This window comes from Colobus angolensis, unplaced genomic scaffold (assembly GCF_000951035.1).
Source record: "Colobus angolensis palliatus isolate OR3802 unplaced genomic scaffold, Cang.pa_1.0 Scaffold117, whole genome shotgun sequence".
In the NCBI taxonomy this organism is placed as follows: domain Eukaryota; kingdom Metazoa; phylum Chordata; class Mammalia; order Primates; family Cercopithecidae; genus Colobus; species Colobus angolensis.
The window spans coordinates 2,858,523-2,873,148 of NW_012112808.1; the positions used below are offsets into that span (position 1 = coordinate 2,858,523).

Consider the following 14,626-nt stretch of genomic DNA (forward strand, 5'->3'; position numbering starts at 1 on the left):
TTCATTACATCAATACCCTTGCTGATCCTTGAAAACAAAGAAGTGTGATTTATCATTACTTCCTTGAGGAGAGGATGGTGGCCAGCAACATCATTTAATAAAGTGTTATGAGTCAATGAAAGCAAATTAGCAAAAAGATGAAGTCATTATTTAGAAAACCATGACGTAAGGAAACAGGCACATCTCTTCCTGAAAAGTTGTATAAATCAAGAAACACATGAAACAAATGAGGAAGGCTTCCTAATTAATAATAGAAACAACAACGAAAATAGCAGTAGTAATAGCAGCAATAGCTACAATTTACTATTTATACCAGCCACAAGATGCAGCACTTTATATGTACATTCCTATGACATAAATATTATTAGTCTCATTTTTATAGATAAGAAAAGTTAAGACTAAGCCCATGGGGAAGGTGACCAACTGTCCTGGTTTGCTCAGGACTGTGAGGTTTCCCAAAGTGTGAAACTTTAAGGGCAGACGTTAGGAAAGTCCTGGGCAACCTGGATGGTTGGTCACCCTACCTGTAGGGTGTGGGTGATAGGAATTCCATTTCTGTCTGCCTTACCAACACCTTCTATGAGGTAACTTCCTTCCATGTGTTACAGTCACGAGTTTTACAGACTGGTTTAAAGAAGGGCAAGACCAAATATTTTACAAACAGGATACTCACATGCAGCTTCATCCCCTTTTGAAAAAATAAAGACAGAGAAAGCATTGCACAGTCTTCAACCTCCATTCTCCAGAAGAGTCAAGAAGACACTCACCTTGACCTCAAACTCGAAATGTGCATCCTTTCCTTGCCCGCAGAGGACGTAGCGTGGGATACTAATTTTAATTGGGTCCTTCAGGTCGCCTGGATTTGCACCCAAAGAGCGAGAAACCATCCGCTATCAAAGGCACGTCAGATAGGGAGAACAAAGAGAAACCAGAATTACTCCACTGCAAATATCCTGCTTGGGTAGGAGGGAGAAAATGTGTTTCAAGTAGAGAAAAGAGCATCAAACCAGTAGGGTTTATTTAGAAAAATGATGGTTTCCTTTGAAAGAGAAAAGCTAAGCCTCTCTCGTAACAAAAAGACCATGATTTTAGGTATATCATTCCAAGGAGTTAGGGCAAAAGCACTATGAAGTGTTGTTTGGCTTTGAAGTTCCTTCTAATTCATAAGAACAAGTAAAAACAGGGACAGATTATATTATCCTGACTTAAAAAAAAAAAATCAGTGTAAACCAGATTGTCTTCTGAAAAGTCTTGACCATCTGACAAACTTTTTTCTTCACACACTATCAGACAGCTATACTTATAAAGCTGCAAAACCTGGAGATTTTATTCAAATTTACTTCATTTTTAACTTTTAGGCATTTTTATAAGCCAGTGTAGTGTGGAAAGCTCTTTAAACCACAATTAAAACAAATCCCAAGTATTTTCTTTAGGCCCCATTTGATACTCAACTTGGCTCTGACAAATACTCATGGCCTGGGCAGTGGGGGACTAGTGGGGTCTGAGGAAGAGGCATTATGAAAAAAATAAATCTTCCAAATGAAGATCTTAAGTGTGAATTGGAAGAAATCTCTGAACAATCCTTATTGTTTGCACTAAGCTGGGGCTTTAGAAAACATATGGTTTTGAAGTAATAGCAATAATAAAATAATTAGAATCATAATTAGAGTTAGCATTTATTGGATACTCATTATATGCCAAGGACTACATTAACCAGTTTACATGAATTGGCTCATTTAATCCCCACAATTCCCCCTACGAGGTATTAGCCATTATTAACCCTATTTATCAGATGAGAGGCCCAAGACTGAGGGTTGAACTCACTTGATGGAGGTACGGGGTAAAGTCAAGATTTAAACTCAGGCCAATCTAGGGCCCACTTTCATCACCACTACTCTAGACTGCAATCATGAAATTTTACAATAATTACATCCATCTGAGATACATTGAGCTAATGAACACTTCACACATACATAGATTTTAAGATGCTGAGAATTCCATGATTATGCAATGGAACCCACTTATGTGACTATAAAGAAAACAGGGGGCAATAAGCTCCCTTTCTCCCAGGCAGAAAGGGTTCTCAGCCAGGTGTAACTTGAGTCTTAACTTAGCTGTGTGCATGAAAGCGTGGACTTCCAGAGGACACAAGGACATACAATTTGCTTCACATTGCTGCTTTCGATCTAGCTGACTGTGTGTGCATTTTGGCACGAAGTTTCCAAAGCCTATCAGAGGATCTTAATTTTTCCCCGCACGGCTGGTCACCCAAAGCAAGAAGAATTAATTGTTTATCATAATGGTACACCGATTTAGCTGTCCCTGATATCAAAACCATCAAGAAATTCTTAAAAAGGGGATTCCTCATGATGAGACTTGCTAAAGGTTTTTCAATTCACTAACAGTCCATTTCCAAATTACTTTAAATGTAGACATCTCCTAAACGTGTAGTATATTTATCAATTTAAAGGTGAAAAGGCAGGGAAATAAATTAGTGGTTTTACTTATAAGACATGCAATGTTAAGAAACGTCTTTAACCTACACATGCCACAGTTCAGCCAACAAGTTCTTGCTCTGCTGCCTAAGACCTGACCCCTCCTACATCATGCTTAATAACTACATGTTTCAAGTAGGAATATCATCTCTTTTCCAGATCTGATGTGATCTCTCATGGAATCAATCTGTTGTTGCTGCTGCTGTGTGTGTGTGTGTGCGTGTGTGTGTGTGTGTGTATATATTGGGGATTAGTGGGCATATTGTAGCTAGGGGCAACCTCATCAGAGGGGAATACCACAGCAGGGACATTAAGCAACAACTAGTAATGGTTAATACCAGTTGAGAAGGGAAGATCGACTTGCTGCACCTTGGGAGGAACATGGATCCACCTCATCAGTTAGACCAAAAGGCCAGCACCACAGCTAATTTGATGAAGAGCTATCTCTGAGCAGCTATGGGCTCTGTCCTTAGAGGTGAGGAGGAGGAAAGGCAGGAGGGAAGGCAATTAACCTTTTTTCCTTCAACCAACAATAAACAGTAAATAGTAAAAAATTTTTAAACATCACGTGACCTTGTTGAGGGATGGATCATCATTAGAGTTCTTTCAAAACTATATGCACAGGCCGGCCGCGGTGGTTCACGCCTGTAATCCCAGCACTTTGGGAGGCCGAGGCAGGTTGATCACTAGGTCAGGAGATTGAGACCATCCCGGCTAACACAGTGCAAGGCTGTCTGTACTAAAAATACAAAAAATTAGCCGGGCGTGGTGGCACGTGCCTGTAGTCCCAGCTACTCAGGAGGCTGAGGCAGGAGAATCATTTGAACCCAGGAGGCGGAGGTTGCAGTGAGCTGAGATTGCACAACTGCACTCCAGCCTGGGCGACAGAGCAAGACTCCATCTCAAAAAAAAAATAAATAAATAAATTACATGGGCTTCTGTCACTTGAGGCACATGGCGGTCACACACACACCTGTGAGAGAGACGATCTGAGAGGCAAACTTCATGTTTTTCACAGTTTTGCCTAGGGATACCTCCATTTATGTACTTGAACCTTTTAGGATCACGTGACTCAGGTTCTCAAAAAAGTGTGGATAACAGTATCCACAAGCATAACATACTCTAACTGTATCTGCTTCCCTGACACAGTCACAGGAAATGGACATGGGATTCCAGGTGATGTTCACTTCAAGACTCAGAAGGAAGGAGGAGATGTGGAATCCGACCCTAGTTCTGGGACTTGGTCTCGGAGTAAGTCTCTTGCCCTCTCTTCACCTTAGTTCCCCTATGGAAATGGGCATGATATTTCCAACTACTTGGGAGGGACCCAACTATGAACACAATAGTGCCCCACCCTGTGGGACTTAAGGTCTGAGGCAGACTCTGACAAGTGAACTGGCAATCACAGCAGGATGAGAAAGTTGTGATGGGGAATGGAGTGAGAACTATGAATATGTATCTTGTCATCCAGATGTTAGGAATTTTACTGAGGAAGAATGGTGGTCAAAATTGCCTCGGCATGTTCTGTCAGCTAAGCAATGGAGACTTACCTTTGACTTTCTAAATGCCTTTTCTTTTAGGCACTCCTAAGATATATAATGAAACATTGCTATTTTACTGGGTACCACCTATGTGCCACACAGAGGGTCAGGCCTTGGGAATACAATATAACTTTTACAAAGTATTTGTAATTTCTAAGACCTTTAGTTTTTCTCAAGTGCACATGTTTGGAACAAACATTTGATGTTTCTACTCTACATGGATTACATTCTAAAGGTAGATTTGCGACCTGAACTTTCTTTTTTCATAAGTCAGTTTTTAAAATGAGGAAAGACTGGAACTGATGGTCCGGGCATTTTATGACTGGTGATATGGTTTGGATATTTGTCCCCATCCAAATCTCATGAGGAGTTGCAATATTCTTGGTGTTGGAGGTAGGCCCCGTGGGAGGTGTTTGGGTCACATGGGGGGATCTCTTAGGGCTTGGTGCAGTCTTCGTGATAATGAGTGAGTTCTCACCAGATCTGGTCATTTGAAAGCATGTGGCACCTCCCTCCCACTCTTTCTCTTGCTCCTGCTCCCACTGTGGGATACACCTGCTTTCCCTTCACCTTCCACCATGATTGTGATCTTCCCGAGGCTTCCCCTGAATAAAAAGCCAGTGCTATACTTTCTACACAGCCTACAGAACCTGACCCAATTAAACCTCTCTTCTTATAAATTACCCAGTCTTGGGTATTTATAGCAAGGCAAGAACAGACTAATACAACTGGAGAGTTCTCCGTTTCTAAGAATGTACCAGGGTGAAACCAATCCCTAATACAAGGAAAGCTGCTTGAGGCTCAGGCTCACAGATTCTTCACACACACACACACACACACACACACACACAGGCTCACAGATTCTTCACACACACACACACACACAAAATCCCTGCCTTTGACAATTTCACTGGGCAAGTGAATTGAGTAGGGACCAGGTATTTGAGAAAGAGTAGATCTTATAATATTTATGTAGCCCACCTCAATCTAGGGCAGTCTTTGACACACTAGCAACTGCCTGGACCAATACATGGCCCTTGGCTGGATATAAGAGCTGCTGTCCCAAACAGGACCAGACAGTGAAGCGTAACAGGATCCTCTACAGAGAAGAAAGATATTTCTCTCCATTACATATCATACTGGGGATGGGAAATACTGCCAGAGTCCCCACTATCACCTTTGGCTACAGTTTACTTCAATCTTACTGATTTCATATGAACTAAATATTAATGAGTGTACAGAAATGAACAGCTACAGAAATGAATAACTAAAATACAAGGTAGGGATCTGAGCAAATGCATAAATTCAAAAATCAAAATGTGTTCCCATCAAATCATCACTGTGGTGTGAATCTGTAAACATTATTTTATGAAGTCAATTTCATGAGAAATGTGGAATTCTCGGGGTACAGTGTAAAAAATTCTTGACATTCTCCTAAACTATGTTTATACTGGACAGGAAGTAAAGCTAACATAAATGTCTCTTAAATTTATTTTTGATTTGAAAATGGCTATATTTTGAGTATCTTGAGGTTTATACTAGACATGCAAATGTTTGCGGTATCCCATTATATTCCATTATTTATGGGAGCTTTTATATTTCAATGGCATTATTTATTTTGGAATCTGTCACAGTTTCCCTATATGTGACAAAAAAGATTCTTAGACTCTGAAGGGGAAGTTGATGGCATTGTAGTAGGAGGTGATCGGAACATCTCTCTGCGAGCAGAACTGGCATGGATGAGTACAGAAGACAGTATAAGTAATTTTAAATGTGCCATGGAGTGGTCCTATTTAGAAATAAAAAGTCAAGAAAAAGTAGATAATTGGTAACTTGAATTACATATCTGTACATAAGAAATATCTTTAAAAGTTAAATACAAAAACTATTTTTTCTGATAGCTTTTAATGAAATAATGCTCTGTGTCAACAAATATGCTGTTTTTCCACTCTTGGTGAAACACTGTAGCCCAGTCCTTAGCTGAAAGAAATAGGCAGAACATAAGGTACACTGTAAATATTCAGTTCAAAGTCTTCTTTTACTACGCAGGCCATTTCCTTCAAAAGGAACAAATTGAGGAAATGAACAGGAAGTGGCACTAATATCCACTCAGATCACTGTGGGCTCTCAGAGAACATGAAACGGTCCAAGTCCTCAGGGAGTCATCAACAGTTGTCCCTTAACATTCTAATTATGTACCAGATGGTCAAATTCAGTCTACACTGATCATGACAAGGTCTGGCCTAAGGACTGCCATCTAACTTCCAGGAGCCCAAAGCCAAGCTTTGCTTCTGAAATACAGGCAAACCTGGATTTAACAAAGTTACAAATTCTCCTGTCCCTGTTCCAACCATAGCACATATTTCTAATCCTTCCTTTCTTCAACTACACATACTATACTATACTCATTAGACTACAACTACACATACTGTACTATACTCATTTCTAATCCTTCCTTTCTTCAACTACACATACTATACTATACTCATTAGACTTCAACTACACATACTATACTATACTCATTAGAGCTACTGTGTCTCGAGTACCCAACAATTTGAAAGTGAAGATTTGGGGAAAGAGGCAATGGAGATTTGGGGAAAGAGATGATGGAGATTTGTTATAGCCTCCAACATCAGCCAGGTTGTAAGAAAGAGGGAAGAAAGATAACATGTGGGAACAAGCACAAATGATGTATATGGTAAATAACCAGACAGGTTCCTATCCATTTCCAGTAGGGAAGCCTGCCTCTGCTATAAAGGGATCTTGTCTTAATTAACACTACTCTATCTTTGAAGGCTTGGCAAATACAACGGAGCTGGATTTTGCCAAGACGTGGCCATTCAGGCACATCCTGTCCATCCCTGTGAAGGACGGGACTTAACGACAGCCTGGTGTGGCAGTGCTAACATTATCTCATTTCTAAAGTGAGTTTGGAAGACTCACATCAGCAAACAAATACAAGTTTTGATATATACATCTATCCTGAGGGATAAGTTACCCAGAAGATGGCAAACTGTTGGACATTGGTACTTGTAGAATACCTTAAGTTTAGTGGCCTTTGGGTAAATCTAAAAGGTTTAGTTGACATTTCCAATCCATGATTCTCACCAGAATCAATTAGTTCTTCTACAAAGATCTGAGTTGACCAACATTGTTTCAAGGTTTGGAAATACTGAATATTGGATTAACGTTCAACTTGAAACTATTAAAAGTGTCACTATTTTTCTCTAGATCACCAGATTATATTAAGTGGTCATCATCTTTGAACAATGTATCAATTAATGGCTGATTTTAAAAAGATTAAATGTGGGGTCTATTATACCTGGCTGATAATGCAGCAACAACTGCTAAGTGGCTCTCACTATTAAGCATGAATACAGACAGGTTAGGACCCTCAGGGAAAAGCGGATATTCTCCCTTCTATTATAACTCTACAGTGTCATTGATTAATCATGAAAAGTACCACTGATGTTCACTCACTCATTTTTTGCTGAGCCCTAGCTTTGGTTCAAACCATGCTGAATGCGAGGCCCAAGAGAAAATAAAGGGCAGGAATGCACTTCCAGCCAAAGAAGCAAAAGTAAACACACAAACTTACATGCACCATATTCACGCTATGACTGTGTCTAAGCTTTCTTTTACAGAGCTGAAAACACAGAGTGCAAAGAGGAGAAATAAGATCCATACAAGGAAATAAAAGGAATTGAAAAGAAACTTATAAGGCAATCCTTGAAAACAACTCATACCGAGAGAAATAATTATTAATGTCTAGAATTCCAAGAAAATAAATTTATAAGTCAGTTAAGAATCAACTTAGCAATACTTGGAAATATATATTTCAGCATAGTCATTCCTATAAAAAAATCAATAAAAAATTTTACCAATGTCAGGAATAACAGTGACTATGAAATGGTTTTGGCACTGTGGACAAATATATATATTCTAGAGTAGAAAAGTCTAGATTTAAGTCCCAATTCTCAACCTAGTAATCCTTTTTGAGTCTAAATTTCCAAATCTGAAATGGAGTTTAATGTGAATTCCTGCATTCTAGTAGAATCACTGTAAGTATCAAAAGGAACAAAATATGAACAAGAAGTCCTATACATTGTAAACCACAATATAAACAGTGACTGGGATTGCTGTCATCCCTATAACCCACTACACCTTCAGCAACAAAAGATTTTAACCAGATATTAAAAGGCAGGAGGAGTGACTTATCATAGAATCTCTTTCATTCTCATCAACTAGTTTATTCAATTCCATTCCTCATAAAGAAGGCATATTACAACAGTGCATCCTTAACCAGAGATTTGATGGTGATGGTTTGAAAAATGTATTGTGTAAGAAACAGTGGAGAGACGGAAGGGTGTTGGAGGTAAAGGAGAAAAATCAGAGGAGGCAGACATACGAGAAGTGTCTTCTCTGAAGGGTTGTGTATAATGCAGATTGCAAAATACATTTGTTTTATTCTGCAACAGAGGGTGCCATGGATGAACAGACTCTGCAGACTATGCAGATGGAGATCACAATAAGGGAGATTATGGAAAGAATGGTGTAACAGTAAGAGCAGTTCCCAGTGAATAAACTGCTTCAGAGGTAGAAAGCAATCAGCTCATCCATGGAGGTACTCAAATTGAATAGGTAACTTAAAAGGTCCTAGGGCATACTCTTCCCGGTACCTGAATGTTTCCATTAGGGAGAAGTCCTACAAGTTTCATCCGAGTCTTATCTTTTAATAGAGCTTTGGGAACCTTGACATAATACATCCATGGAAAATTAATTGCTGGTCCCAATTCTTCTCTCCCTGTAGCAGCAGTACATATCCAGAGTCTTACCATGGCCTCTTGATGGATGGAGGCTTCCTTGCCCCTTGATTTGGGGCTTGGTCATGTGACTTGTGTTGGCCAGTAAGATGTTAGCAGACACAGGCCGAGGCTTGCAGGACTGCCCTTCTGTGTTACTGTCATCACCACGATGGCGACTGCCCCTTCTGAATAGATCCCAAAATGACATGTGCGGAGCAGACCAACCCCGGCTGAGCAACAGATGACCTGCAGCCTACAGCACAGCCACTCCTATCTACTTGCAAAGCAGAATAAAATAAAAACATTTTTAATGTGCCACTGAAATTTGGGGGGGTTGTTCGTTATTTGGCAATCGCAGACTGATATAACATCTGTCACAGGAGATATTCTAAGGAATGAGGCAGAGTTGTCTAAGCTACATACTGGAAATTGTGTAACTAAATTAACAAAATGACCTCGTTAGAAACTGGTCTATCCAATAAGCTGGGTTGATCATCAAAGAAGCATTAATAAAAGTGGCTCTAATCTATTTATCATACAAAGCTTTAAATCATCTGGGAAAGAGAATGTAAGCAAAAATTACTGTAATTACTACTGCTGGAAGGCTTAAGTACCCTCTTCCAAAGGGATGCCTGCACATTTTTAAAGTAATGAGAACAGGGAGACACACTGTTTTGAAATGTTTTTCAACAAAGACTAAATAAATTCATCCTGCCAACCACAAGTCTGTAAAACAGGCAGCTGTGTGCAAAATGGATTTTAATCAAATTCAGATGAAATCACTATTTCAAAAGTATTCAAAGAGCTATTGTCTAGAATGTATTAAGAAGTCCCACAATATAAATGTTTATGCCTATACTATAACAATGCAGAATGCCACATAACCAAGAATGCATGCGTCTATTTTTTTCTGATTCAGAAACTCATTACGGCCGAGATGTCGTTACAGTAGGTTGAATACTCTGACTCTCATAGTTGCTCCACTCTAGGGGTGCCGTGGGCTTAGATAAACTCCTGAAGAAACGAGCAGAGGGAGTTGCTAGGATTGAAGCTGCAGCAGAGGGAGCTGCCAGGATTGAAGCCACAGTGGATAATGGCAACAACAATACTCCACTGGCTTTCACAGGCATCATGACAACCTTAATACTTATTTCACAGACAGTAAATCAAACTCTCACACCCAGGAACTATATTTCATCTCAAGGTACAAAGTATGCTTAGGTGAGAGAAGTGACATGTTGAATCTGAATGCTGCAAGCTGCTTCTATTATGTGGTACAATCTGAACATGATCCTCACTGTGGCCTTCTTTGATCATAAAGCAGACTGCAGAAGTTATAATGAGTGATATGATTTTTATACAATGCTCATATCTGCTGCATGTTCCATCTCTGAGAAATCCTAAAGACCATGATTTACAACATGGTGGAATTATGCTTCTGTGCCTGTGCGAATAAGCACATCTGTCTAATATTTAATACTCTTTGTTAAAATTATGTACTGTTTATTCATCACTCCCTTCTTCCTGACCATGGCATCCCTCTGCTGGCATCTTAAAGTCTATTCCCTCAGCCCTTCATAATCATTAATTGTTTTTCTTTGTTAACTTGCACAAGACTACTGCAGTATAACTCTGTTTTTCTTATCAAGAAAATATGAGAAAATACTGGGTGGAACAACTTAAGAAGAAAAAAGGAATGCAAAATATATTAGTTTTAAAAAGTAAAAAAAAATAAATTAGGAGAAATATCATTGATAAGATATTAGAAAATTATCATGGTACATTTTAGGAGTGTTTGTTCATGATGGAAGATGACCTACCAACTAAGATAATGACAAATTAGTGACTAATTTTAATGATGTCCTTATCAATGAGTTAAAAGCCTTTAGGTATAACATAAAAAGGTATTTATGTATGGGGGTAGAGGGTGCTTTGGAAGTGACAAAAACATGCTCAACCTAAAAACATGAGAATTCAGTTGCCTCAAAAAACCAAATGCCTCCACTGGTCAGAAGCATACAAGGCTACAGCCACCGGTCTGCAGATCGTAACACATTCTTCAATTCCCTGTCTTTTCCTGTTGGTGTCTGCAACACTAGGGAGAGGAAAATATGTGGGAATGTAGACCCAGTGTAGGTAGCTTGTCAATTCCTCCGACAGGGGAAAGAGGGAAGATGAGTGAGCACTTCCTGGCCAAAGGAAGATGGTAAGTTTCTGTGTGTGTTAAGCTTTGATACCATCTCTGTCATTGATTAGGAACAGAATGAAGAAGGCACTACATTTATGTTGCACTTATCCAAAGATTTGACCAGAATAGAAAATGCCCCTTCCATGCCAGGAGAATCACTGACTCACTCAGCTGCATCCAACATCCACTGAGAGCTACCGTGGGCTAAAGATGGTTCGGCTGAGAGTGGACGGAGAGTGGGTGGAGCAAGACAGAAGCAAAGGCAGAAGCACATCTCTTTCCTTCTGAGAACTCTGGATTTAGAACACACACCTGAGAGGGGAGAACAGTGGCAGAGCAACTAGGGTCAGATGAAATTAAAAACAAATACAAAACGTGTAACCTGATAGGATTTTTGGACAGAGGGGGACCGAAAGGGTTGATCAGAGGAGCTAGAGACCCTCAAGAGCACAGTTTGAAGCCTCTCACCTAGGAGGAGGCAGCTGACTACTGAGTGGACCTTCATGGAGAGAGAAGCCCCACCGTGGGCAGATGCAGCAGGGAACTTGCCTGAGAAGGGAGGCCACCGAACTGACCAGCTGGGGCCAGCAGGAGACCTCGATCAAAGGTTGTAAGTGGTGGCTGGGTGAGATACCAGAGGCAGGTGCCTCTAAGGGGACTATATATTTGACAAGACAGCAGAAAGAAGCCACGAGAAAAAGTGAGACTCTGAGATAAAGAGACTTACAGGATAGAGAGACAAAAGTTCTGAGAAAGAACTAGAATATGGTGGTGGTGGGGGATACGGGTTAGGTGGAATAGTCGCAGGTACACCAACAAGTGAGGAGCTGAAATAGCAAGGGTTAGAAGGGAATCAGGAAGAAGTATGAAAGGAGGAAGGTAAAGGCAATTAACTGAGGAAGAAGACACTGCAGGGCATGCATCACTGTCTCTATTCCGCATACCATGGTGATGGGAGGACACTTCAAATCCCTGGGTCCTCATAGGAAGCTTGACGCATCACTAATGTGCTCTGCTACATAACTATCCTAATCACAGCTGAAACCAGGGATGTCAATGAAGGTCACTGCCAGAATGGACACTTTTTCAGGCAGCACAAATTAGCCTGCTGGAATCCAGCAGGCACAGACATATTTCAAGCCACCCCACTATAAATCGACATGAAGCCAAACAATCAGAAATGCTTCAATCACCTCACAAATAATGAGGCAGGCACACATTTATAAGCCTGAGTTTTGAGAAAATGAAGCAAGGTGGTGATAAAGATATTTTATCAGGGCTCTGTTATTAGCTGTTTTTATTTTATTGTAGATATTTAAAATATTTACATTTTCAATTTTAGAGGTCTGCATTTTTCCAGTTCCAATTCAATTAGCTACACAGAGATATTCATATTGCCTTGACTGTTTTCACAATGCTTATTTTATTAATGATCTCAAAAAACACATAGTGCATCTTTAAAAGTCTCCTCCTTAGAGTCTTGTCAAATGTGAGATTAGCCAAAGAGCCTCATCTTGAGAATTGAAAGTAAGTTTCCAGACCTCACGTGTGACATTCTGACTGCCTTGAAGATACAATGGGGTGGTGAACAACTGGACATTTGAGGCTTCCTGAAGGTGCTCAGGTGGACTATTTCTGGAACCCACTGAAGGTTTGAGTTTCGGTAAGAAGACTAGTTCTACTGTTGACACACTTTTCTTTTCTGGAACAACAGCACACCTGAATTCACTTAAAGCACGGCATTTGATCACATCAAATTGTGCACCTGGAGGAGGTATGTTTTGAGATTGAGTGCGTGGATAAAAAACACAGTCTTCCTTCACCAGTGCAATGTGGGTGTTCAGAAGGACTAGCGACCGGCACTGGTCACGGCCAGAGTCACCCACGACTTTCACTGTTGTATAGAGCAGTAACTGAACTTCTGCCAGGGAAGGGACACTGACTTCCATATTTCCATGAAGAAAGTAAATCATGTCAACCAAGGTAGTCTGGAATTTGGATGACACTTGAACTCCATTTGGCAAAACTAAATCAGGGATTTCCGCTTTCCAATCAAGAGAAAGCTGAACCAGATCTTGCTGGAGCAAGGGATGATTAGCGCAGGCAGCGGCATCGGGCTCCGGCATCAGGACACACAGGAGGTCACGACACAGCTGTTGAGACAGGTATTTGTTGTAACTGAACACAGTGAGCAGAAGACCCTCTGCAGAACTCAGGAATCGAATACTCTGTCCACCAAAGCCAATCTGAATCTCCTGTAGACCAGAGAGAGGTATAGCATGAAAAATGCTCATTGAGCCAAGGAGATTATCTGACAGGACCAAAGCATATAAAGTTGACTGAAGCAGGAGCAAACACGCTGGTTGAGGGTCAGGTGCCATGCAGTTAGCAACAGCAAGCCAGTAAATGCCTTTGACTTCGTTCATGTTGCCCAAAGGTTCTGGTAGAGAACAAGTCACATGCCTAAGAAGGTCTTTCAAAGGGCACTCTTGAAGTTTCAGCATTTGGTCCGGGAATTGCACAAGGCTCTGCTTAAATGCAGAGCTCTTTCTAGCATCTTCATATTCCAGGCGAAAAACGGAGCTTGGCGAGGAACCCGGTAAACCTGCAGCTGCAAAGACAGACGCCTGGTAAGGCACCGCACCCTCTGCCAGCCTCAGGCTCTCTGCAGCTTTGTTCTTGCTGCTGCCAAACCCAGCTTCTGGAGAATGAGATTCTGTTGACTGCATGTCAATCTTCAAGGGCATGTGTGGGGCTAAGTGCTTCAGAAATGGCAGGCTTCTGACGAATGTTGTTACCTGGGAGGGGAGCCCCCTCGGGGCACACAGACTCCCCACGAGCCTGGCTTGGCTGATCGCTTTTGTGCCAGCCTGAAGCAGGTGACTGCTGGTATCTTTATAAAGGTCTGAGAACTTGTGGTAAAAATATCCCAGTCCGTTGTTTCCTCCTGTTCTGATATTTATCAGTGACTCTGATGAGCTCATTTTTTTAGCATCCAACTCTTCCTCACCTTGCTGCTCACTATAAAACTCAGAGGCCAGTACGCTCTGCGGGGCACTGCAGGATGCTCTCTCCTCAAGGGAAATGCCTTCAGACAGAACCAAGCAGAGCACCTTGCCTTGTCTGGCCTGCTTGCCTCCACTATTTATAGACACTTCTTGGGATGTGTGTTGCAGCAAAGTCCAACTGGACTTGACTCTCAAGCCATGTTCATCTTTATGAGTCATCAGTTCACTGAAATTTTCTGACTTACTCTGAAAATCTTCTGCATCTTCAGTGTTACTTTCATTAAGAAAAGAGATTTTAGGTAGATTAAAACATTTTGGTTCAAAATGGCCAGCATGCTCGGGATGACAATATTTGTTTTCACTGTCCTGGAATAACTCCGGTACTGAGGACTGATCCCTTTGCTGGTGAGTTCTCTCTTGGGATGCTGAGGAAGTTGTTTTAGGGCCTGAGATGCTCCACAGCATGGGATGATCCCAGGGGTCGTTCTGATCCACCTCCCTCCTCTCCTCTCTAATGAGGCTGGAAGTCTCAGTGGCACCTCTGGGCAGAAGTGGGTCAAGATACCATGCTGGGCAAAACTGCCTTTTC

General features: G+C 41.1%; 1 protein-coding gene across 4 annotated transcripts in view; it reads right to left on the minus strand.

Annotated features, from left to right (window-relative positions):
- KIF16B (kinesin family member 16B) overlaps positions 1 to 14,626 on the minus strand; it is a 325,669-nt gene that overhangs the window by 88,181 nt on the left and 222,862 nt on the right. For 3 of the 4 annotated variants that reach the window (XM_011962694.1, XM_011962686.1, XM_011962678.1), the window contains one exon: positions 768 to 890. In XM_011962694.1, coding sequence (XP_011818084.1) covers positions 768 to 890 — 123 coding nt within the window. Of the gene's footprint in view, positions 1 to 767; positions 891 to 12,198; positions 13,183 to 14,626 lie in introns of those variants that run through there. The other variant, XM_011962670.1, reaches the window with a different exon arrangement.